The sequence below is a fragment of the Phalacrocorax carbo genome, chromosome 3 (genome assembly GCF_963921805.1).
Source record: "Phalacrocorax carbo chromosome 3, bPhaCar2.1, whole genome shotgun sequence".
In the NCBI taxonomy this organism is placed as follows: domain Eukaryota; kingdom Metazoa; phylum Chordata; class Aves; order Suliformes; family Phalacrocoracidae; genus Phalacrocorax; species Phalacrocorax carbo.
The window spans coordinates 82599726-82626629 of NC_087515.1; the positions used below are offsets into that span (position 1 = coordinate 82599726).

The 26904-nt window shown below is 35.4% G+C and overlaps 1 protein-coding gene across 1 annotated transcript in view; it reads right to left on the reverse strand.

Annotated features, from left to right (window-relative positions):
- Positions 1-26904, reverse strand: part of GRIK2 (glutamate ionotropic receptor kainate type subunit 2) — a 417871-nt gene that overhangs the window by 241279 nt on the left and 149688 nt on the right. The window contains exons 4-6 of the mRNA XM_064447555.1: positions 15537-15718; positions 11785-11838; positions 8801-8974 (exon numbers count right to left, since the gene is read on the reverse strand). Coding sequence (XP_064303625.1) covers positions 8801-8974; positions 11785-11838; positions 15537-15718 — 410 coding nt within the window. The remainder of the gene's footprint in view (positions 1-8800; positions 8975-11784; positions 11839-15536; positions 15719-26904) is intronic.

The following is a 26904-nucleotide window of genomic DNA, read 5'->3' on the forward strand; positions in this document are numbered from 1 at the left end:
AGTTAATCTCTATTACCATATCTAAGCCTGGCATGCACGTAGCAAACTAAAGATTAGCCAGATTACACACATATACTGATTTCCAAAGGACCAAGATTTTACCCAGAACAGACTTTTGAACCTCACTACTGAGCTGAGTACATACCAGCCCTACCAGGTAGTGCCACTGTGAAGCTGATGAGCACAAAATAAGAGCCAAATTGATGGTCCCTTCTCTCCACAAAGCTAATGATTCATATTGCTGCTTAACCTAGCATGGCTACACTGTCACCATTCCACATCCTACAACTGTAGCCATAATGATTGCTAGAGTTGTTCATTCCTGCAAGTAAGTCTGCTGATTACCAGCGTTAATTGATTATGCTGATCCTAAAGACAACATTCTTTAACCATAACACCAAGGAAACAGAACAAAATTAATCTTGCTTTTGGTTCACTTTTCCTGAAAAGTTACAATAAATACAGTGTATAAACTATTAAACTGATTTTCAGAATGCATCTTCTTTGACAGATTATGGTATACTGGGTCACAGCCCTCAGACTTTAAGTTTCATACAGTGCAGACACTTGCATATTTCCTGAGTAAAGACACTTAAGTTCCTACTTCAAAAGACGACCTATGCTTCAGAGAGTTTTCCAGACTGCATAGGAGTTTTTGCAGGTTGCAAAAGCTCTGCCATTTCCCTACTTGCTGTTAAACCGAGTTCCCTCTATTACTTTGTAAAGATGCAGCAGGAGAGCTCTAACATGAAAGCATTATATAAATCCATGTTAATTTTACTATATTTGTAAACATATGCATACTTCCTCAAACCACATCTGGAATAATTCTAAGAAACCTTCTATAGGAGAGAAGCTGCAATTTCTGCAGCTTGGGCATATCTTTCCTTTGGGATAGGATCACAAGTTTCTGATAGATCCTGTCTCCTAAAATACCAAGACCACATACAGGAGTCAAATACTTAATAATGCAATTAATTCTCAGAATAGCTGACATATCATTTCTAGAACATCTTACAGCATGAAATCCTACATAGTCCCTAAACTCATGAAGTTAACTGAGCCTAGGGGAGTTTCCTAGCTTGTAATACAGTAATAAGTAATTGTTTAGTATTTCCTTTGAAGTACACATTTGCTGCCACACTGTTTTACTAAACACATCTCATCAGCAAATCCAGAAAATTATTTTTGCTAAAGGGGTAATTATAAAGCTGTCTACATAACAAGTTATCCTCTTTGAAGCTCTAAATGAGAATCCGAGGCTGTATTTCTATAATGAATATTTCTTTTTATTTTTACGTATCTTTTCACCCTCAGGAACCTTAAACAGCACCTTTTTCTCATCAAATCCTTCTGTCCAGTCACAGTGCCTGCTAGCAGTTACTAAACTACTATTTAACTAGCTATCTCAAATATAACTGTTATTTCTGTGTTGTTAGGTAGAGATAAATTGCAGTTTCACAAATCTACTTTTACTGTTCGCAGAACTAAAGGACTAATTTGTAACAAGTTATTCAGCAAATTGGAAGTTTTATCTTGTACAAAATAACTTAATTGCTAAATTAAAGAGATTACCATTTCAAATCAGGAATATAAACAAGTGTGAAATAATTTATTATTTTTAAAAAATATCAAAGCATACTCTAAGGAATTAGCAGGATGCAAAGCAGCTGTGGATTCTGTTACAGAGCTAGATAAGCACCTAAACTTCATTATAACACTAATTGAACAAGCTTAAAAATACTATACTTAAATGAATATTCCTTTTTACCCCCAAATAACTATAAAAGTCTATTTGCCTAAAGAAAAACAAAACTAAATTTTAGAACTTTCCATCACAGTGCAGAATTTGTACCCAGTGTAATAACCCCACTATCTATATCGGTTTGTACAGCCATTGAAAATCCTGACATCAAGGATTATTAGAGTAAGTCAAAACCCAGAAGTGTGATGAAAGCAAGCCCTGGACAACACCATAATTTTTTTGCTTCCTTGGGGAGGAAAACAAAGCAGTGAGTTTTAGAGAACACTGCACAAGAAACTAAGAAATTGAGGTACAGAACAAAATTAGATTAAAAAATAAACTGAACTAAATATACAAAATACTTGTGTTGTTAGTAGAGTGTATTTCCAGTGTTGCCTCTCCCCAATTTCTTCAGTCAGTAATTAAAAGCCTAATTTTAACACTCTTTCGTGTTTTTAACACCAGTTAAAATCTATCTCTTCCTTTATCTCTAGTTTATTTTTTTATTCACACTTTTTCTTGCCTCATACTGCTCACCTAAACCTCAATATTATTCACGTCCAATTATCTGACATGGGAGTTATTTATCTTTTTCATTATAAACATTATTAAGCCTTAGTTATATCATGCTAAAAAACTGAATCACTTTTTTTAATTCTAGTTTTTCAAGTTTCAGATGGCTCTTAAGCTACAGGTGAAATGTTTTCAATGCCTTCCCTTACCCTCTTGAACTCTTGCCATCTTGTTTATAAGAGGAAAAAAAGTATACTTTCCAGCTTAACCAAATTAGTTTAACATGATTAAAACAGCTTTACCAAAAGTAAGCCAAAGGGCTCTTTCACCTGTTTACAGCTGACCATTTAACATGGCCTTCCTGCATTGGTCCTATACAAATAGTAGTACAGGGTTTTAGGGTTTTTTCAAACAAACTGATTTAATACAACTTGAAATACACCATTGTCATCCATCCATACTCACCCTTCTACTATTCTTTCCTTTAGCAATTCTTTAGCAGCAAAGCTTCTGAAAACTTAAACTAACATAACCACAAGGCTAAGGTGAACATTCAGATAAACTAGACTTCACAGGACAGTCATGAGGTTCGGACATTGAGAGGTCACTTAGTGGAAGTTTTCTTACAGTCAGGGGAAACAGAGAACAGAGAAAGAAAAAACGTTTCCCCAAAATCTTTGGGTGTGCAAATATGGAGAGCTAATTAGGGGAAAATACCTACACACTTATGAATCAAACATTATTCCCTCTTTCATTTCCATTCTCAAGTTCCAAAGCAATTATAACTTCAGCATATTTCCCTTATCCCTCAAAATGGCTAGTTTCAATATTTATTTCCTAGACAGCTCTGTGGAGTGAATGTATTTGTATATTCTTTTGATTAAGGGCAACGTATGAAGGTATGAGCATTTTCCCTGGTGATCTTTGCATCTTTTTTTACAGTTATGTATTTAAATATCCTTGGATCTATTCTCCTTATCAAAGGAAGTCTACACACTAGCTTTTAAAAATTTCAAATCTTTATACATAAAATCTCATCTCTTTTTTTGAATCAGATGAAAATCTCATACACAGAAATGAACCATAAGCCCATCCCAGGTATGCAACAAATGCCTACATTTTTGCCCTCAGTATTTAACATCACTCTAAATTTTTATTACAAGTAGTTTTCGCTTGCTGAGAAATATTATGTTTCATGGTGGAGAGCACCTAAGCTTGAAAAGCACACAATATCCAGAAAAGAAAAGAGAGATTAAAAAATATTTTAAAAAAATAAACAAGATAATTAAAAGGGAAAAGAGAAAGCGCACGACTAAATGATACTCCATTTTGCTAGACAGCCTACAAAGTGTATCAGACCCAAACAGTGATTTTTCTGAGGAAACATTTTAATATTGACCTTATCTATAGCATTCATAAAATACCTCAGTGCTTCCCTGCACCTGCCACATACAGCTACTAAAGTGAACATTAAAGAATAGAATTCATAGAATTAAAAAAGTACACTTTTTTCCTACGTAAGTTGAAAGCAGGTAGCTAGGTCAGATGACAGGCAAAAGCAATTAGTAAGGAAAACTTTACGTTAATGAAGCAGCAGAGCTTGTTAGGTCATCTTAATTATGCATGTTAAGTTCTGACCTGAGGCACAGAAAACTGTGGAAGAATAATAGTTGTAGAGTAAAGGAATCCTGAACTCATAACACTTTATTCATGCTCTACTTTTCTTCGTCTGAAACATGGTTGTCATATATAAATGCAGGAGTGCATTTATGTTCAGGGTTTTTTGGTTAGTTTTGAGAGGGTTTTGTTTGCATGTTTTTACTTTGTGCTACTTGTACAGACTCAAAAATAAGTCACGTATACCAAGGTAAAGTTTCTTGAAAATAGTAAGTTACTCCTCCGTTTTCCAGAATATCTTTCCATTAATACAGTACAGATTACAATACTGTTAGAATTTAACATACATATTCAGTCATCATAATTAAGTAGTTTTTTCCATCTTGCAGGAAAATCCAAAATTCAGTTTTTTGCTCCAGGCTAAATCAGGATGAACCCTTGCAAATCTAAACTTTTTACAAAATAAAAGCCAAAGTTACATAAAGTAAATAATTTTATTTCATTCTGGGTTTTTTTACTTATATAATAATTTCACTCTTCAAGAGGAAATCTTATTCTGGTTTTAAAGTTTTTTAATGCCAAGCCATTTTGCTCAAGTGGTTGCTAAGTAGCAATCACTTTCAACTTTCAGAATTTAGTATAAATTTAGTGAAAAATAACAGTAGTGAATATATCATATATCAGAGAATTATTTAAAGATCCTCAATCTAGTTAGAAGTTGTTTAGTAACATCATAACACAAGGCTCCATTTCAGACTAGTTTCAGTGTGTACTGCAATCTGCAATGTTGAACTACTTTCAAGGCAGATTGCCTCAAGAGAACCATAGACTTTCATACCTGAATCTATCATACATTTTGTATACAAAAAACCCCATTCATTTTGGTGACATACAACTCCAAATATTTATCTTGGCACAAACCTCAAAACCTTCAGTGATGCTATTCAACCTCTTTTGATTTGAATGCTGTTCATATATTGTAATTAACTAGTCTCTGGGACAGAAATGTGCATGGAAAAAATATTCTACAGATGTATTTATTTTACTGTTATGCACCAACTTCTATAACCCGTAAAAGATGTCTAGGCAACTAAACATTCTAGCAGAATAATTAAACCAGAAATAAGCCCCTGGTAATCCAGTCTGGCAGCTGACCAATACCTGGCGCTTCTTACCTTAATGTTCAGTATATTTAAGATTCTCATAGTTAGAGCAAGTTCAAAAGCTAATGACCCACCCTGCCCACAGTCTAACTTTATAACTGTGTATTTTGAACTGCTAACAAGTGAAATTAGTGGTGAGGAACAGGGAAATGCATGAATGAATGGATATTTACCAGCTAGACTGTGACAGATTAGAGACATTTTAGGTTTTATGTGGAAAAAAACCAACCACTTTTATGTATTGCTGAATTAAGTTAGGAAGTACAAGATCAAATGGAAATTCATTACAAAGTTTATTCTAATCTGAAAAATCCCCAGCTTTGAATTTAACATGGTCAAAGGCTTTGTTCATTATTTCACTGGGACTTTTCCACCCAATGGTAACAAGAAGAAGCAAGGGAACAATGACAAAAAGATAGGGAAATGTTAGATACAGTTAATTCTACTAGTAAGAAAGATAAAGTATTGCAATAGATTCACCTTTGACTTCTGGTATTTTCTAAAGGCATGGTTTATCACCTGTGACAATTATTATTAACATATTCCTCAACTTTTATTATAAGAAACAATGGCAATTTCATGTACCAGTTCCGTGTGATCTTTACTTTTAAAAGCACTATATATTTCTATCTGTTTAGTAAGAGGATGGTGATACAAAAACAATGACCAAAGTAAATACAAGACTGCTGAGAATACTCAGAAAGACTTCTACAGATTTAAGAAATAAATGTAAGCTTTTAAGTAACTTACTAAGCTATACTATGTGTTCACATGCATTTCTGCACAAGTGTGTGCCAGAGATAAAAAGATATGACTATATTTGAGTAGTAACACATTTAGACTCTTATTGATATGTTATGAGGATAAGCACCACTTTAGTTATCCTAAGACCAATAAAGAAATATGAAAGAATCATCAAAAGTATAAATGAAATATGTTTGTGAATCATGATAGAGAAGCCTCTTCAATAAAAGCAGACCACTGAGACTTCATCAGGACTTCCATGTATCATATTAAAAGTATGTGCACAGTTTTATTTCAAAGATACCAATTAATTTAGACTTCAGTAGAAATCATAGCTATTTGATTCTTGCGAACATTTATACAAGCAAACCTTTTACCACAAGAAGCCTGTGTAAAGAAAACATGTATAGTCTGACACAACAAGGCAAATGATTTCCAATATTTCCACTGATTTTCCTGGAGTCACAGAAAGAACACACCCAATGGTGCTGTAGTTACTCTCCTAAATCATAGAACAGATTTAGTTTCTTTGTTATTGTGCAGGTATAGCAATAAAACTTCCCCCTAGCAATAAAACTAGGGGGAAGGTTGGGGGTGGGGAGTGCTTCTCAGAGACCGGCTGGTCATCAGTCAGTTGGTGGTGGGCAATTGTTCCATTTGCATCATTTGTCTTTCTTGGGTTTTACTTCTTCCTCTTTGTTATTTTCCTTTTCTATAGAATTTTTAGATTATATTATTATTATATTTCAATTACTAAACTGTTCGCATCTCAACTCATGAGTTTTCTCACTTTTACCCTTCCAATTCTCTTCCCCACATTCCACTGCAGGGTAGGGGGGAGTGAGCAAGTGGCTGAGCGGTGCTTAGTTGCCGGGTGTGCTTAAACCACAACAGTTATACAAATAAGTCATTATTTAATAAATGTTAGGATGATTAAATATTGTATCATTCATTAAATAGTTCAAATTTCTTTTTCCAAAACCCATACAAAGAATCTCAATAAACACTCACAGGACAGTGAAATCTGATGGAAAATTTGTTTTTCACCACTAATCTTCTCAGGTGTGCTAAAGCATCACCTTTTCCAGAGCTGTCCTGAGGAACAGCCTCAAAACCAAGGAAAATCTATCCTAACTGAAGTTAATAGGAACCATACTTGGAAATTTGACTTGGAACGTTCCAAAAAGATGAGATCAAAGTCCATTTAGATGTTTAATCAACATGAAGAATTCCCATAAAATATTCAACAGTCTCTATGAATACTTGGTTCCACTTAGATTTAAAAAGAGGGGTCTTAAGGGTCCAGAAGAGAAACCAGTATGTTTATCATGCACTTCTTTATCTTTTTCTACCCTGAGGCACAGTAATGGTGTAAAATATGGTCTCACACAGTAATATACTAGCAATAATAGGTTTCTGCCTCACACCAGAAGCTTTTCTGAGAATGGCACTTTCTTAACAGCACCACAGAAGATGAAAAACATGTGACTGGCCCACAGAACTCTATTCCAATATTTATTATTCTATGATAGGCCTATGTTCTGGTAAAGTAGCTATTGCTACTGATCTTGGTAACTATCCGAAGGTTTGAGATCAATTGTATCTTTGATCAATGCATAAAATATACAAATACAATGAGTGAGATGCACTGCTACAAATTTCAAATTGAAAAAGGCAAAATACAAGGAATGAAAATATTAATGCAAGCAAAGAAGCATGAAACAATGACTTAAAATAATAAGCAACAGCTATATGCAAAACAGATGCACACTTCACACATTTCTAAAATTTTGGGGGGTTCATTTGCTTATCTGGAATTATTTAGAGAAATTAACAATGTAACATATCCCAGCATATAGTACTTTAAAAGTGCAGGACAAAATAATGAATAAATAAATAAAATTTAAAATGTTTCCAATATCAAGTCACTATACACAAAAAGTAAATAGAAAAGTATTTTTACCTAAAAAGGGTAATTTTCCAAAAACAAGACAAAAAAGAAATTAACCTTTTAAAATATTGTCATTTACTATCTAATGTCTATAAAATCAGTAAATCTTATCAATAGAAAAAACATTCAAAAGTTTAGCTGTGTTATGTGGCTCCACTGACACAATCTAAATAACTGATAGGTAACTAAGATACTAATCTTCGAGAAACAGAATTGCCATTTTTCAAATGGAACATGAAAAGGCTTCTTAAAAAAAAAAAAAAAAAAATCTATCTAAAGAGCAGTGGAACTCTGTCAGCAAAGATGTTACAAATTGCTCCGGGCCAAAGTAGAAAATTAGGTCTCTGAACACATTTGAAAACTAAAGAAGTCCTACTGTAGGATATATTTTAAAATAAAACCCTTCCTGACATTATAATTCTAGATCTAATTCCAGCTAATAAGCAGAAACTCACTGTAAACCTAGTAATGAAGTTTATTTGCATGAATGTAAGGGTGATTTTCATGAACTGAAGTAAGGCCAGAGAATAATGGCAATGGAAGTGAAAAGAACCCAACACCCAACCAACCAGACTAATTAGCCCTGTGAAGGCCTAGAAACTTGAAAACATAGTAAGAAGGTGTTATTTATAGTATTCATAAAATATATTTAAAAATGTAGAAATTAAATAGTGCACATTATTAATGAATGAATCTTTAATTATTAAGACACAAAACACAGAAAGAGACAATTATGTTTTAGCTTGATTTTTGTAAGGATTTGACGTGATCACATACAATGTTTTTACCAACAAAGTAGGGAAATATGGACTGGAGGAATTAGACATTTACAATGTAGCATTATCATTCAGGAAAAAATGCAGTATGTGTAATTTTGAAAGAAAGTTAATATGGCCACGTATTCAGTCTACAGAATATTAGCAGAAACACCACAGTTACTCTCTGACTCATGATTACAGTAACATTTGGTCTTGTACCTCTAAACAATTTTAGTAACAGAAATAAAAAGAAGGTTTTTTTAGCTTCACAAACATACACAAAAAAGGAACTAAACACTGATATTCATACCGTCATAAATCCATCCAGCAAACCTGAATCAGGCTTAGGAGGTGCTTGCAATCGCTCCATAGACCACTTTTCAATGATAGATGACACCTGGGTATTTTCTGTGTTTAGAATTCTGAATCCAGTCATATTAACACCACTGTACCGATAAGGTTCCACATCCAAGGCAAACAGGTCCTGAAAAAAAATGATCGTCGTATAAATTCTTTAATACACTGCAAGTCCTATTTCAGTTGTTAGACCATCTCCCCAGATGAGAGTACTCAAATCTGCAGGAGTAACAGTGCTATACATGCTAGGTAGTATGCTCTGTTTATCTGGGGACCTAAACAGAACAAGGGTTGCACCCATGCTCTCTATGAAACTTGAACATGTTGACCTCTAGGTGATAAACTGGGGGGAGAGGGAAAATGTACATGGCTTTACATGTCTTTGATTAGGAATTTATCTTTGCAAGAATAACCTATGCCAATTAATGTATTTGCAATACATATGTATCGATGTGTGTGTATATTTAGCCCCCCAACACACAGAGAGGCAAATATAAATTAATTTAAAAAAAAAAATTTTCGATCAAGAAAGTAAACTCAAGGTTATCCCAATCCTTTTACAGAGTCCTTAGAAACAATGCAGAACCAGCACTTGACTTCAGGAAACTGAGGTCTAAGATCAAGTTTTCAACATGGGGACAAAAAAAAAATTTAAGTTGATGAAGAAAACAGCCATGACTCACAAGGCCTAGGTATGGGCATTATAAATGAACTTTCATTTGGTTTACTTTCTGGTTTTTTAAATAATTTCTTTAAGTGACACAATCAAGGTTATGCATAAGACATTACTGTTCTATAACACACTTTCATTGAACATAGAAATTGTCCACATAATTCATACTTAGTCATTCATCTCCTTTTTTTTTTTTTTTTGCTGGGAGTTTAATGTATTATAAATTTCCATTAAATGGTAGTGTTAGGTGTAACACTTGCCTGAACCCATTTTACTGGCTAGAGCTGAAGAAGATTAAATATTGTACCATGGAAAAAACAGATAATTCATAATTCACTGTTAACATCACTCAGCCCACGAAAATATCAACAAGTTATCAATCACTACCCATTTTTAATTATAGCCAATAATTATGATACAATTTTCCATATGTAATACCTAAGATATGCAGGTATCAAAATGCTTTTATTTACAAATTTACAAATAACCTAATTTACATTTATTTACAAATAACCTAATGCATGTCCTCCTTCTAAAGAAAGGTTGAACATAACTAGAACTATGTCACACCTTTCCCTTTAAAAATTCTCTCCATTTTTACTGTGAAAGAACTCAGAACCTCAGATGTAATTATTTAATCCAAACATATCCATGTTTACACTGGAATATAATAAATATACACAACAATATTACGCATATTATAAATACACACAGGTCGGAGTATTAATGAGCTACTGCATTAGACCCTGAATCAATCAAGAGGAGAATACAGAGAAGACTGCTGTAAACACTGTGACTGGAAAATTTATTTGACAGGATTTTCACCATGTCAGGTAAGAAGCAATTAATATATCAAAACACTTGAATTCTGACGCAAGTTCCAAAGCTACATGGCAAAATCAAAATCTATCAACCGTTTCTGCGCACTAAATTATCCTTTGATAGCTCCAAGTCAATATAATACTGTCTCTCCTAAAAAAAGCTAATATTCTAATAAGGAAATAAGAATGACAGAAAATCCTGATTTTTAAACATAGCTTTAAGAATAAAAATTAAATGCCAATGGAGAGCATACCACTCAAAGAAACAATTTTCACCTTTAGCAAAATGAAAATTTTTTTAAAAAAAATCCCTTAAAACATCCAGAATCCATTTTGATAGACTAGTGAGGGAAATCCTACTGCATGCAATCCTGAATCTGTAAGCAATAGAACTTACACTTCTAACATAAGACGCATACTCACACAGCATATTTTGCCTTTACTGTTCTAATGAACTTCGCAAATTATTTTGCTTTCTATTCAACAAGCTATTTCCATACTAATACTTTCCATGAACTTCTGTTTTGTGATTCTGAGGTGAACTTCGCATCCAACCACAAAGGACTCATTTCCGTAAGGTCTTAAACATGTATGTGACTTTAAACACAGGTCATTTCAAGAATGGTTTTACCACGGAACATCTGTCTCGTGCTTGAAATGGCTTGTATTTTAAGAACCTTAAATGAACTGCAATCTAAATAGGCAGATCTGAACACAATGGAAAACAGAGGAATGTGCACAACTGTAGTTTCTAGAGTACTATTTTACCAATTTTTAAACTGTTTATTAGTGAGGCCGTGGTGAGCAGCAAAAAAGGTCTTCACATGCATCTGTTATGTTTCATAAGAGCATTCACATTTTAAATGTTCATTTATTGCAAATATTAAATCTGATGCGTCCAAGTGTTCAAATTCCTTCTAAGCTACTTTTAAAATGGACACCAAAGAATACTGCATAATTCATGCGCCTAAAAAGCTCATGTGGATTGTTAAATAAAATGCCGTTAATACTCAAAACAAATTATTCAAGAATCATATGACAGTGAAGAATTACCTTGTAAAATGTTAGATTAAAAATATGGAATGTATGAGAAGTTTAAAATTTCATAATCTTCACGTACAAACAGCTAAAAGATAAAAAGGACCAAATTCATAATATAAACAATCAGTTATGAGTTATACACTTAAGCCTGCTTGTATGTTAAGAACTGCAGTGCTATGGAGTCAGTTGCTTTTTTGGGTCTATCAGTTTCCAGGGCACATTGTTGAACAATAATTAAACCATCCTGATGAGTTTTCACTGAAAGTAAGAAAACTCAACAGAGAAAACATGTTGTACTCACACCCCAGTCCAGAGAGACCTTTTTCACATTGTCAGGTAATATAATTAAGGAAAGTAACATCTCTGTTAGATGTCATCAGTATGTTTTTATAAGCCACTTACCAGTGTAGTAAAGATATAGTGATAGTATTCCGTCATCATTCCCATAGCTAAAGCCTTAAAAAAATAAACAAAAGATTAATGTTTCTGAGGGCACGTAATACATTTTTATCAGACTTACGTGGCAAATGAAAAGCTGCGAAAGAACACTATTGGGATAAGACTATAGGGTTGGAATTATACTAAAATTAGGTCAAGCAAGTCATTTCCTAGCAGTTAGAGAAGATTACTGACTATTAAAGGAATTTATGAACCAGATCTTCTGATAGAAAGAATATTATTAGACTGTTTAGTGCAGTAAATGTGAAAGAGGCTTATAGTTTTACATACTAATGGATGCATTAACTTGCCACACAAAATTTGAGTTGACAATATTTTCATTCATTATTGAAGCCTTCCCTTAAAAAGAATAACCTAATAGGAAATATTTTTTCTATTTTGATGAACAATACTATGCATTTAAAAGAAGGACTCAACCTTATAATATACATGTGTACATTTTTCCAACCAGGGAAGAAAACATTCAAGTCAGGTTTTGAACAGCAAGACACATACTACTTCAGTAAAAATGAAGAACAAATATTCATAGTATTATTCTATAAACTCAGATATCTATAAAGTACCTTCATCTGTCTTGCTAACTATATAATATCAAATAGTTTTTGATCAACTGTGCATTTTAAAAGTGTTCATACTTTTAACAGAATAAGAACAACAATTTGTAGATACAATTTTAAAGCAATAGACACTGGATGTCTCATCACTAAGGGCTTCTTCATTACGGGCTTTTTCACCTGAAAACCATGTCTCTTCTTGCTCTGCACAAAAGTTGCCTTAAACTAGCATGATTTTTTTCAATCACTTCATTAGCTACAGTGATTTTACCTAATTTAGCACTGTAAAAAAAGCTGCACAAGTAAGCAGTATTTTCTTCCCTTCTACGAATTATCAATGGAATTCTTTGCCAAGTCACTACTAGTTACACTTCCATAAACACACTGAAGGCCAGTGTGGGAGCCTTTTTACTTGTGACATTGGCTGAAAAATGATTAAATGACTAGTCCATATGTTCTTTGCCACAGAAAAGTTAAAAGCCAAAATTAATTTGAAATATCAGCTGCAGATTTTATAATATTTATAATATTTTAGATAAGACTCTGACAAAAACGGCAAGAACATTTTTCCAAAGCATGACTATACCTGTGTATTTAGAATTCCAGAATAATACTTAGAACTACAGTATAGTGTGCCAATAGCAATTTAAATTCTCTTACACACAGGAAAACCAGTATCTCATGAGAAATGTTATAACTTCATTAGAAACTGTATAACTACAAACACTGTTAGCTTTTTTAAGAATGAATTATGTTGTTGTTTTTAAATGAAGCCAAGGTATCTTCCTCTATATACACAACACATTTGGAGTCACCTATATCTTAACTGCTTATAATTGGGTCTTTCATACTCCACAGAATCTCTACACAAGAACATCCTACGCATGTTCCTGATTCTGCTGTATGCTGGTGGTGTCGCTTTTCCACGTCTTCTTTCTTTCGCTTTCCTCACTCCACAAAAAACCTCACCCCTTTTTCCTCTTCAAAACACTGTCATTTCTCTGCTTTCATTATTCAAGTGCTTCCCTAACATTTTAAATCATGTGTCTGCTTTCCCTGGTTGCCTGGTGATACAGTTACCACTGAGATTTGCCTTAATTTAATTATGCTTGTCTGAACGACGGGATATTTCTTTTTCTTTTGATGATGTATTTTTGGCCAGAAAACAGTAGTTGCCATTTCACTGGCCTCTCAAGGTACTTTTTTTTTTTCTTCAGTTCTAACTTGTTTTTTCTTCCACCAACTTCATTGTTAATCTTTCCAACCATCCTTCCAAGAAGAAATCCCTTGGTGTGCCTCCCCAAGCTCATCCCTCCATCACCAGAAAAAAAATTGGTTAATTAATAATCCACAAACGAATATATAAAGATCTTTTTCGGTTTTCATTTTTTCAGCAAACACTTGTAAAAACTATATTTGGAATGACATCACTAAATAATAAATAGAGCCTTAACATTCTTTGTGTCAATTTTGACAAGAGCTCACATTCAGCTACTGAACTACCAATTTTAGATGTATTTAAAGCATTGAAATATTGGAGCTGAATGGAAAACTAAAAGTCTATGGAAACTGTATAAAGATCTAAACACTCATGAAAGAGCTGTTCCTGTATCTTCCTTCTTTAATCTTTAGGATGAGCAGAGTAGTTTGATAAAACAGTTTACAATTTGATTTAAAGAGGTTGAGGTTGAACTCTTACTCTTGGATCCTGGGACGTGATTAAAGACATAACACTTCCAATTTTGTTCCTATTTCCCTCTAGTCATATGTTTTACACAATGTTGTATGCTGTGAAAGAAGAGTTTCCCTTCACCTAAAAACTACTAAGCACAGTAAAAATAATGTATCTTGATGGAGTTATTGTCTGTATTGTTATTGTACTTCAGCTTTATATTGCCATCAATACCTTTTCCATTTGCATTTTTAAGATGTTAAAATAATTAAATGTACATTTAATGATTTGGGCTAAACAATTAGACTAACTAGGCTGGCTTATGCTTAGCAAAGGGCAAAAACCACCAGCAGAGGTTTAAAATTACTAGGAATTAATAAAAACCCTTTAATCAATGAACAATAAAGCAAAGAAATTACAGTATACATGTATGTTTTCTAGCAATTTTAATTGTATCTGCAACAATACTCCTAAGTACCTTTAATGAGACACATATTTTCACATCTTAAATACATTTTGTTTTCAATTTAAGCCATACAGTCTGCTAGCAAACACAATATAAACAGGAGTTAATGTCACTAAAAGCTGTGCATTAGAAATGTAGAATATTGTTTCGGTTTAGGTACTTTTCCTATCCTTCTTAATGCAAGCCATAGTTCAATGAAAAAACTATGGGGAAAACGGCCTCTGAGTATAAGGAATTCCCAGTCTTTGGAGCTAGCTCATTAAACTAAAGGAGACACACAAAGGCATGTCATTTGTATATACTTCAGGGTTACAGTAAGCTTTTTTTACGAGTTATGCCCTTTGTATACTGCTATATTGCCACCTTCTCTTGGAAGACATCACTGGAATCTGCTTCTGCAATATGAAGTCAGTTAAGTATTTGGGATTCTGCTGTATTTCACCAATTCATCTTACTGGTACACAACAAAGCAAATACTTTCAAAACACCTACCCAAAATGTATTCAGGCATTTTGCAGTCCTATTAGTAGTCTGAGGAAAATATGGCTCTAAAAGATATCTGTCCTCTCAGTGGAACACATTAACAGGGTCTGTTGGTAACACCTATTCAAATATTGCTATCTGATTAAGAGTACACAATTTAGAGGCTTCAATTTAAAAAAAAAAAAAATCTTTGTTATATAAAATAACATCAACCAAGCATTTAAAAACCTGGTTAGAGCATCAATTCTCCAAAGTGCCAATTCTTCATAGTTGAAAGACTGATATACCTTTTCCCTTGTACATGAACCGATTAATCCCTTACTTTAAAAAAACATAATGAAAGCAGCTACTCTTAGAGTCACCAATAAAATAATCTCTGAAATCCTTGACTGATTTTCAGTTAGCCTCAGTAAAACTGACATACAATTCCCCTGGTTGTTAAATGCCATTAAGTCTGGATATTACTTTTATTTATTAGGGATGAAAAAGATTAGGCCATATAAAGCAACATGAGGATTACCTGTTTCAAGATGCCTGCTGCCATTTCATGGCTGCAGTCAAAGATTACATGGAATTCTTTGCCTCTTTTCATCTCCTTTAGCAATGGCTTTGCATCTTTCGTGTCAGCTGGTAACTGACGGATTTTTAGTCTCAGGTTGTATCGTGATGGAGCCTTGATGAGTTCTTGTAATCGAATAAGGCCTTAAAGAAAACAGAGGAGTCAAAAAAAGAGAAAATTATCAAAACAAGAACCTGAGCTGCTAGCAGGACTACTCGCTATAAATATTCAAAGTTTCCTGAATTTTACTCTGTCTCAGCATGTTGCAACTGATATACAAAAAATTTATTAAAAAGAAAAGAAAAATAAAGTATCAGCACTCACAATTCTTTCTTCTAACAAGTCTTTCTTCTTCCTTAATATTAACAGACAGTAAGCAGCCTGAGTTAGGATTACCTTAAGACAGACAAATCTTCCTTTAGCATTACCATGCAACTATGACATTCCTCTTCAAAGAGTACATATCATTATTCTAATTCAGTTAAAGCAATATCCCAGACTAATAGTTTGTAATCAGACTATCCAGTCTCCTAACTAACCCATCAGGTTTACATACAAAGTTGTGAATCATTTCAGCACTGTAGAACACTCTCACATAATTCACAAGAGAGTACTATTTGTTTGCCCTTGATTATACAGGTAACGAAACACATATATACAGCAAAGAAGCTGAATATTTATTCATCGCCATTGCATTCATCTTCAAGGCTCCACAATTACCATTTTGAATTCCTTTACTTTTACTATGGAATTGGACGTAGTGATGTTTTTCCAAAAATCTCAAATATCTCTCAAAATTCCATCTTCTAAAAACGTTTCTATAGGATCTTCATTAACAGCTGAAGTACTGTGAAGGGCTATAATACCCAGTAATTCACTGTGGGCTGACATTTTCCATACAAAATTATAATGCAAAAAAAGTTAACGGTCATTTGTACATAACATAACAGCATACTGAAATTTAAGGTCAAAGTAAAATGTTTTAACTCAAGAGGGGATAAAAAAATAATTCCGCATATTTCACATTGTCATTGCTTGCTAAAAGTCAACAATTGGAAACTTTTGTCCAGCACAAATAATTTGTAAATGATTTTGACTCCTATTACATTGTATTTAGCAAGTCAAATTTTAGACTTGTCCAGCTTTCTTTGCTTCATTTTGTTTTGTTTGTCCTGCTTTGAAAAGGAAATAAAAGCTACCGCTAAAGAATCACAGAAACTTCACTATATTCACTGGCAATCTTTACTAGAAATGCTGAGGGCAGAACGGATATGGAAACTGAAGTACTTTCTCATTACTAGACCTGATCCTGCCTGCTAAGACACAGAGAAGTGATAACTAGGGTATATGTGACTTCTGAGTAACTGACAGATATAAGTCTACATGGTTGCAAAAACCGTACTTTTAGAAACCAATTAAAATTTTAAAAATTGCTATATTTCCCTCAAATGCTATAATGATATTTACAGAAAATGAATTCATGCATTTAATGGAAGCTTAAATTGATTTAATACTTGATTTCTAAATAATCTTGAATAAATATACATAAGAACTATATAGAGGAGGTGTCTTTTCTAACTTAAAAGTTTATACATCTACTGCATATTAGTACCATTTTCAGATGATCTGGGTCAGGTACATGAAAGAAAGGCTTTGACATGAACAACATAGCATAGCCCATAGCCATTAACCACCTTACAAAAAATAACTGACAGAAACACATCAACAAAAACGCTCAGGATTGTCCCCCAGTCTTTCCTAATTGCTTAAGATTAAGAAAAATAAAGCAACTAGAATGCATGCCCTTGCGGTCAAGAAATTTAGATTATTTCAGATTGAGGGAATGACCACATTTCCAAGCAGAGTCTTTCTCAAAGGCAAAGTCCTGCCAGTTGCTCACTTGCTCTGATATCCATGCATTTCCACTTAAGAACTACAAATCGCAAAAGTAGCAATATGGGACAGGTAGTATGACACCGTCTGCCAGAAAATACATAAATCCTGGCTTTTGATGCTCACTAATCAAATATGACTGAGAAGACAGAAAGACAGTCTTTCTAGATAGCTATGTTAGTTTGAATCAGATAGTGCTGCAAAATGCGTTGCCATATAACATACAACAGTATCCAAAGCTGACATACGAGATGTCAGTATGTGAACTTCAGACGTGCATCTATCTGAACTACTTACATCACATGTAAGGTCAAGAAGACTGGGGGGGAAAATGGCAGATTTGGGGCAGGGGGGTGAGAATCTCAATGTACAGGCATCTTCAGGACCTTGTACCCCTGAAGCATTAAAATATTAATGGGGACTTCTGAGATGAGCTGTATTTTAATCTCCAAGTCATATTTAGTGGAAAAAGTTCTATGTCACTGAACACTTGCCAAGAACCTTCAGTCACTCCTTGCAGCAGATCATCACAACTAGAAATCACTGTGAGTACGGAAGATTAACACAGTATGAAACTCTTAAACACAGCTTTATGTCACAGATATGTGGTAGGAAAGAGATAATCAGTTTCACAAAACAAGTATCAATCTCCCCATGGGAGAGCATTAAATAAACTGCCAAAGATGAGAAGTCCACAATTTGCTCAAAAATCGTATCTATGAGATGTACAGAAAAATTGAAAGCTATTTAAAAAATAAACATCATGCGTGAAAATACGCTAAAAGAGACTGAAGATTAGGAGATTCAAAACTGCACTGCTGTTTGAGTCTTAAATGGAGACAACAATTACAAAATACGCATTTACTCAAAATGAGGACAATCAGAACTGTGTCTCAACCACACGGCTGTTTCTGGATAATAGCATGATGACTTTTCCCTCAGGATTTCTGTAATCTCAAATATATTTGGCCCTTTTGTTTTTATTTGGGAGGCGAGGAATGAATAAAGTATTATAGACTATTCTTAAGAGCACTGTAATCCAAATCTGCAGCTGGAGTTGCTCATAGGAGACAAATAGACACTTGTTAGTATCATGGTTATGACAGTCATCTGAGACAGGAAACACCTGGCCTTTAGTCCCTGTTCTCGTATTTCTATATTGAACTAATTTTCAAGAATAGCAAGAGACAAAAGTAGCTTTAGTCTACTGTGCAAATTTTGGAATCAGAACCACTCCAGAACAAATCTTACTGTGTTTGTGGAAGTGACTGTGAAATTAATTTGTAGAAGACATTAAAATGATTCATGAAGTTCGTGTTTCCTGTACAAGTACCATACTCAGTATTTTTGATATATCAAGGGTTAAGAGGAACCCTGATTGTTATTTCTTGACTGTAAACTGTTCGTTCTTCCAAAGCATTGCGTACTTAGACGGGAAAGTGCCTAATTTGTATGTTTTACTTTTTCTCAGGTGTTACACCAATCACCTTCATTACACCTTTGGAGACTTAGTTAAGATTGTCAAGGAATGTTAAGGTGAAATGCAAGGAAGGGAGAAAGGGAGGCTGCTTTTCTCTGTATCAAGTCCTCAAGTTCCAAAATTTTAGTAAACAAATGTAGGACATCACAAATTGACAGGTCCCTTGATCTATCCCCTTTTCTTGCACCAATGCAATACAGCTTTGGTCTTTTACTGCAGGTCCAAGGTTTGTTGCAGAATGGGGAGAAGTGTTTTGTGGCCTATAAGAGCTCGTGAAGTCAATGTCTTACAGTACTTTTATGAATTAAACATCTACTGTATGGCTGACAAAAACTGCAGGGGTTGAGAGCCAACAATTCAAAAACTTTCTTCCAAGCTTTGTTCTGTTTCAGAGCATTACCCAAGAAGGTGAGCAGTGTGCATGACTTCATGCTCTCAAGAGCCTAAATGGGCAAGTCAGGAATTAAAAAAAGAAAGTCCTCCTCTTCATAAATCTTGTCATTACTGGGCAACTCCAGAGAAAGAAAAAATACCACCAAAATTTGGAAGAGAAGATTTACACATGCAGGAACTAATTCCAGAGCAATTAAAAACTGTCAAGAATACTATGATAAGTATAGTGTCTGCTGCTAGGTTACCTACGTATCCGAGAGAGAAATGATGAGCAATAAGCAAAGTACCACACTGCGAAGGCAGTACAAAAGCTGTAGAAGCTACCAGGGGAACCTGAGAGTGAGAACAAGGGGAAGAAAACGTGTGAATGCACACCCCTCTAGTGCACTGAGGTGACCTCAGTGCTGGGGCAGTACAGGTGTGTATGCAAGCAAATGAAGAGGTATTTATCTCTTCAATAACTGCCAGGACACATAAACAGTAGCACTTGAGCTTCCTCAAAACATATTTAAAAGATAAAGCAATCTGAAACAGAAACAAATTCCAGGTATTTCAAAGCTAAGTTTTTTCTCCTGACCTTATCAATACAAAATTTAAAAAAGCAACCTTAAGCTTTTAATGTGTACGTATTGCTGCTCATAACTTCTATGTATATCAGAATATTTAATTTTAGTAATAGTTACAGTTAACACATACTTTCATTTTTATGATTTTAACATGTATTTTTCATTGTGTTTCCATCCACCAGCGCTTACTAAGTTCAGATGAATTATGCAGGGCACAAAACCTGTTCCAGTCTACTGAACAACTCATTTCGGTAGCCCACCAGACCACCCACTACAAGGAATATTTGTTCATTCTCGTCCATACTCAAAAAATATATCCTTGCTAGGACGAATTCAATGGTTTCCAGCTCGCCAGGCTCTCATGGGAAGAAGTCTGGAAAACAAAACTCCCTCACTCGCAAGGGCTGCCACCTCCAGCGCAGAGCCCTCAAGGCACAGAGCTCATGGTGTGGGGAGCTACCATGAAGCTGTGTCATGGGTGGCAAGTAATGCACTTGCCAAGCATACAAGCTGTGCAAGTAGTGCACAGCTACCCTGCAGCTCCTCACTGCAGAGAGACGCCTCGTGGAACAAACAAAATCACATAATACTGACTGAGCACATCGCTCTCTGGTACTTTTATTTCTATGACAGAGTGCCGACGAGTAAGTGCTGAGAAGCAGCATTTCCTCACTCAGGCATTAGTAGCAGCTGAGACTGAGTAAAGGCTTTCCAGGCCTGGATCACCCTTCAAAAGGAGACTCCTGCAAATATAAATCAAAGGCAGAAGGTTTCCTTCCACACTATACCTAACACTTGTGATGCAGTACTGGTGTTTATATATAGAGTGTGTGAAGAGCAGTCTAGTCTTCCTATAAAATAAAAACCACCAAATTAATTCCCACAGTAAAAAATGGCATAATTAATCCAAACACAACAACAAAAAACTAGCACCAAAACCAAACAAAACCCCCAAACCCAAAAACCAGCATTCTCTTTACCTTTTCCTCTCCATTACGCCTGGATGAAGCCACTGGAGTTGAAATACATTGGAGATTATGGCCTGGGCAAGGAACAAGGTACAAAGCGGTGCACCACAACCTGCCCAGCGCCGGCCACAGCCGGTTCAGCCAACCTAAGCAGCAGAGAAAAAAATCCCCCCGGGCACCAAAGGGAGGCAGCCCCTTCTCAGAAGTACCGAAGGCGGGCACCAGCCGCGACTCCGGGCTAGAGACACCCTTTCGGAGAGGGGGAGCTCGTTGCCGCAGCGCAGCCCGGCTGAGGGGCGGGTAGGCAGGCTGCGGCCGCGGGCGCCTCGCGCCGGGGCAGGGCCCCCCTGAGGGGCTGCGGGTTAAGCCGTTACGCGCAAAGCAGCAGAAACCGTTACACCAAACGGCCTCAGCCTGCAGCTCCCCCGGTCACCTCCCAGGGTAAACTCCGATGGACCGCGTGTAACCGGCGGCAAAAACACCCACGGTGTTTCACTTTCTTCCTAGGGAGGGGAAAGGTACCTATTTATGTAATTGTGTCCTTTTTCTCACTAACAAAATGAGTGATTGGAAGCTTATATTTAAAAGTAATCAATTACAAACCGTTGACTCTGCATTGTTTTGCCTGCAGTGTTTTCCAATCATTTTGAGCAGTTTAATTTTCACCCCCTTCTTTTTTAGGTCAAGTGTTGAACAGTGGGTCACTGTTTGTAACCAAAGAAAAAATCAAACATTGAAAAGATACAACCTAAAAGAATAAGCTCCTTCATGTAAATTGCAGCACCTGGGTCCAGCAGTGGACACTAACTGCTTCCCAGCTCCTGTTGTCACTCATCTTCTCTTCCCCACCACACCCTAACATCCTGGTTTCCACAGGAAGAGTAGGTGCAATGGCCAAAGAAAAGGCACAGGGGATCAAAACATTGCACAGTTGAGAAGTAATCAGGCAATCCATGTATTCATATAAATAAATTCTGCCACCATCCTTATAGTAACAATCTGTTTGGAGTTCAGTTTTTCACAGCTGTAAGACATCATATATTTCAGGCTTTTTGCAGTAGAACTAGTGCCTCCCAGTAACCTAAAATGAGCTCTACCTTATTGTCTTTAACATATAGTCCTCAATACATCAGATGAATTCAGACAAATTCATTGTTTGCTTTCATTTTTATATGTTGCCAAAATTTGTTCTGTATTTTCACTTTTTCCTAATACTGTTGTGGCTCATTTCAATGAGTGAGATTCCTGAGATTCAAGGAAGACTGCTTCTTCCTACTGTGTCCAGTTTGTCTGTGGGACTCCATTTCTACACTTCTACCCTCTGTACACAAAGGCCAAGGTAGTTTAGGTCAAGCAAGCATCGAATACTTATACATTAATTCTAAGTTTCTGAGCTACTGTTAATCCCAAAGTAACTTTTGTTCCTGTTGTCTACCATTAGAGGAAATGGACAAGCTGGTTATTCAGGATCAAAGTAACAAGCTGTCACGCACTGAGAAATAAAGTCTGTGGATCCGCAAGGGACAGTTTCAAAAGGGCACGTATGTAGCTCACATGTAGCTAATCAGAAAAAGAGGTATCAGAGCCTCCAATGAAGGGAGGAACATAATATGAGAACTACAAGGACAATGAAGCTAAGGACAAAGAAAGTCCTTTCTTCACCATGATTTTGAGGACATACTTGTCAACACAAAAGCACAGATTTTAGACTAGAATATTTTTAAAACAACAGATTTACAATATAAAATGAAGTACAGCCCTCATATGAAATGCTGACCTCTTATTTTATTAGCATTACAGGATCCCAGTGTAATGAAAAAAAAAACAAAAACCAACCATTTGTGTGGACAAGCTCCTAAATAAAAAAATCTATTTTACAACAGTATAGAAATAATAGCTGCATTTTGGGAATGTACTTCCTGCAGTTTCTTTCACCAAGGACACCTTTTTCCTGTCCCTTTAAACTCTCAATTCCTTCTTTTAGCAGCCACTGTGATAGAGTCTTACCTCTGAATGGCTGGGAAGAATGTGGTGTGAGTAACTCTTTTCAGAAGCTGCCATCAATTCATCTTTAAGGAGAATCCTGAAGGAGCAGTTTGTGAGCTCTCCAGCTGGCATCTTCCTCCAAAGAGATCAATCACATTACCTCCTCGACATGTTCAACTTCAACCAGTCCAGGAAGCAAGAGCCCCAAGTTTGTTTTAAAACCTGTGTCTCCAGCTCAGCAGTCTTGCGAGCCATTGCTATGCCACCTGGCCTGCTCATCAAACTATTTATCATTTCCATTAATGCTGCCTTTGTGCTTGCACAGGAAGAATGCAAGCAAATGCCCCTTGCAATAGGCTGAACACATGAACCTTTTTCTGCACAAAGAACACAAATGCTCTTTTAAAGGCTACTCCTATCTTCAGAATATCAAAAACTTCAAAATTAATAATATATTGCTTTGTAGAGCTACCAGAAAAGTTTGTCTATTTTTGGCAAGTTGTTTCCTCTCACACCTCTCTGTACTCTTCTCCTTCCCTGACAGCCCCCTGCCCAGTTTTTCTGGTTATGTCTCAGAAAAATATTGTGTGTTGGACTTTGAAAGGGCTATGGGTACAAAGGAGGAGAATGCCCGTTCATTGGGCATTGATAGAATGCTTCACATCAACCAGAACAGTTCATTGCTATAAAATGATTCACAGATATTGAACACCCTGAACAGATTACCCATGAACTCTCAAGATTAGTTTTATCATCCTTGCCCTCTACTTTAAGAACACCTCTAGTGAAAGGATTAAAAATAAAAAGAAAAAAAAATTTCACTTGCTAGCAGGGCTACTTGATGTGTGGGCTGTTCTCTGTTCTTTGGATATAACTACATAATATAGAAACACCATTAAGAAAAATACAGAGAAAACAGAGATGAAGATAGCTTAATGGACCTTTCTCATTTATTCATGTTTAGCCTTCTTACTACATTAAGATAATTTCACCCAGTTCTAACATTGTAAAGCATTCTTAAAAATGACATCGGTTATGTTTAAATCCATTTAAATAGAGTACCAATGGTGTGAAGCGTCTTTAATGGAGAAAGAACTTTAAGATACATAATTAAAAAAATTTATCCTCTTACTGTAAACATAATTAATACAACTTCTTATTACCAGCTTCAGAGTCCAACATTTTAGCAGGGTTTTTTAGTCTTGTAGTTGAAGCACTGGAGAGTAATCAGAACACTATGTGTGTATGCATGTGTATGTATATATATTACAGATATTACTTCATTAGAGCTTTGTGCCACTTGCATTCTGCAGTATTAAAAATTTACTACAGTTAGTGGAGGTGACCTAAAGAAGAGTTCAAAGATATCTAGAGTTATGTTGACTTAAATTATTTTTCCATTATTAATCTTGATTCCTACCAGGAAAATGATAGCACTGTATCAGTACAAAGAAGGAAAAGTAACTGGTAACTGACTTTAGAAGTAGTTTTGCCAAAGCAAATTCTATTTAACAAGCCCTTTGTCAGGAAATACAGCTGCTTTGTTTAGAATAACTTCAGCTGAAAAATTAAAAATTAGATTCATTAGGGCAAGCCAAGATACACTAGTCACCCATGATAATAATAGTATTTGCCAGAATGAACTCCAAAGGTCTATTTGGATTACAAAATTTCCTTCAGCGGGGGAAAAGTGTAGACGTATAGAGGCTCTTAATGTCAAGATACCTGTAACTACGTACTTATCTCCTTATCAAAGCATACAGCAGTGACCTACTGCCCCCAACTATTCTTCAGAGATACTGAAGAACAACTGTTTATAAATCAGAATACCCTTACCTGTTGGCATGTTCTATCATATCTTGATTAATTAATTCCACACTTCACTCTCCCCATGTGTGGCCTTTCAGCTATACAAACACACTTAAAGAAGGTACAGTGCTTCAAAACAAGCATTTAAGTTGTTAGAAAAAATAATTTGATCATCAAGTTAGGTTGTTTGGGGTTTTTTTTGGGGGGAGGGGTTGTTGTTTTGAGGAAATATATTTATTTTGAACATATCACTAAAAAAAAGAGTTTAAACACACTGAAAAGCCAGTTCTGGGTCACCAAGTATGAGAAGAAGAATAAAAGTTAAATTATTTCCACTGACAACATTTTTCAAAAACTCTTTCTTGGATGGTAGCCATGCCAGTAGTAAGAGAAAACTTTTCAGTTTAGGTAGCTAGTTCTCTCCTGGCATTTCTTTTCCTCAATCAGCATCTTTTCATAGTACTTATAGTCTGGACTGGACAGAGACTAAATCTTTTGCTCCAGATAAAAACTTCAACATAGAATAATGGTTCAGAAAATGGTCAGCAATCCATTTACTGACTTAATTGTCTGCTGGAACAAGATTTCTAGGGCTAAGAACTATGCCTCTCTCTAAACTGCTCCAGAATTGTTGGCTATGATGCAGTATCCCAACGTTCATCTTGCCCTCATACTGATATATTGAGGTGTGTGCTATTCAGTGTCACACACAGCTGGACATTTATCAAGACAATCAAATAGTTTTGCGTGAGTTCCAAGGCTCAATATTTAGAAGAGTACAACAGAAATATTTTAGATGTTTATATTCATTTTAAAGGCTTTACTGTTTCCTTTATTAAAAAGACACAAATTCAAAAGATGAAGTGTTTATGGGAAGGAGGGACACATCTGAATGTCTTTGGTTTAAAAATTTGACCTGAGCCCTAAAGGTTGAGTGTTAGAGAGAGAATACCTGATTTGCCTTCAAATCCACAGTGCCTGATGAGGCTGCATGCTCAGGTATAGTTATTAACACCTTCTGGGCACATTAGGACAGAAATTCTAGTACCCAAACTTCAGGTGATCCTTACTTCGTATGTGGAAGGATGGACCTGAACTAACACCTTTAACCTTTATCTCCAGCGGTCTTACCCATTTTTAGTCATCATCAGCTCAACAAACAGAAGCTACTTGTTGGAGAACCTAGGATCAACAGTGATCATACAAATGGTATAAGTATGTGTCACCAGACTGAGGGGATTTTTCTTTCACTCCTTGACCTGCACTTCCACAAAATGGTGCTGATATAACCAGTGGTGTACTTTGGGAGGACTTAGAGCACATGAATACTAATATCTGAGAAAAATGCTCCTTTCTGAAGCAAACAAAAAATGCCAGACCTATGGTTTTTAACTAGATGTGTGTGCATATATGTATATGTATTTGAAATACAAACCTCACCATTATGAAAGATCTAAAAATGTCTAGACTAAAGACAGGAAAAAAAACTTTCTTTTAGACTGTTTGGAAACAGTTACTTATTGCAGGAAAGCAGAAGTGTTTGTATTCATAATTAATATTGAAATTGATGTTACTAAAATGCCATGTATAGGAGACACTAGCCTTAGGGTTAAAAATCACTGAACAAGAAAACGAGGGATCCAGGTTTAACTCCACAGACAGTCATATTTCCATTCTGATACTGTGCGTATCACTTATTTTTCTGTGTCTTGGGTCTTAGCATCTGAATGTTAAATCCATTTTACTGCTGTTTCAGCATAACTAGCTGTAATTGAAGTGCAAGGCAATAATCAGCTTTATTGTTTTCCTTAAATATGCTAAGTGAGCACGTCAGAGCATGGGTGCAAACATCTTTTATAGTTAGTTTCAAATAGCCAATCCCATTTCAGCCTATTTCCAGTAACAATTCTTTTCTAATAATGGCTTTTCAGCACTGCAGTGAAAAAAGCCCTCTACCCCATCCCACACAGTTCCACAAGAGGGAATCAGTGTGCTGCTTAAGTTCAGGAAAGACCTTCAGTTCCTGGGAAGGTTTTGATCTTGAAGATCACCATAAAAAGATTAAGAAAATAAGTTTTTTTCATACCACCTGAGTACTTATCAGCTGCAGCATAGAGCAGCTAGAAAAAAAAAAACAGGAGAACGGTCCATTCCTTCCCTCACCTCTGTGCCTAGTGTGTGAAAATGTAAGAAAAAAAAAATTAATATAATTGAAGAAATATTGGAAATTAAGA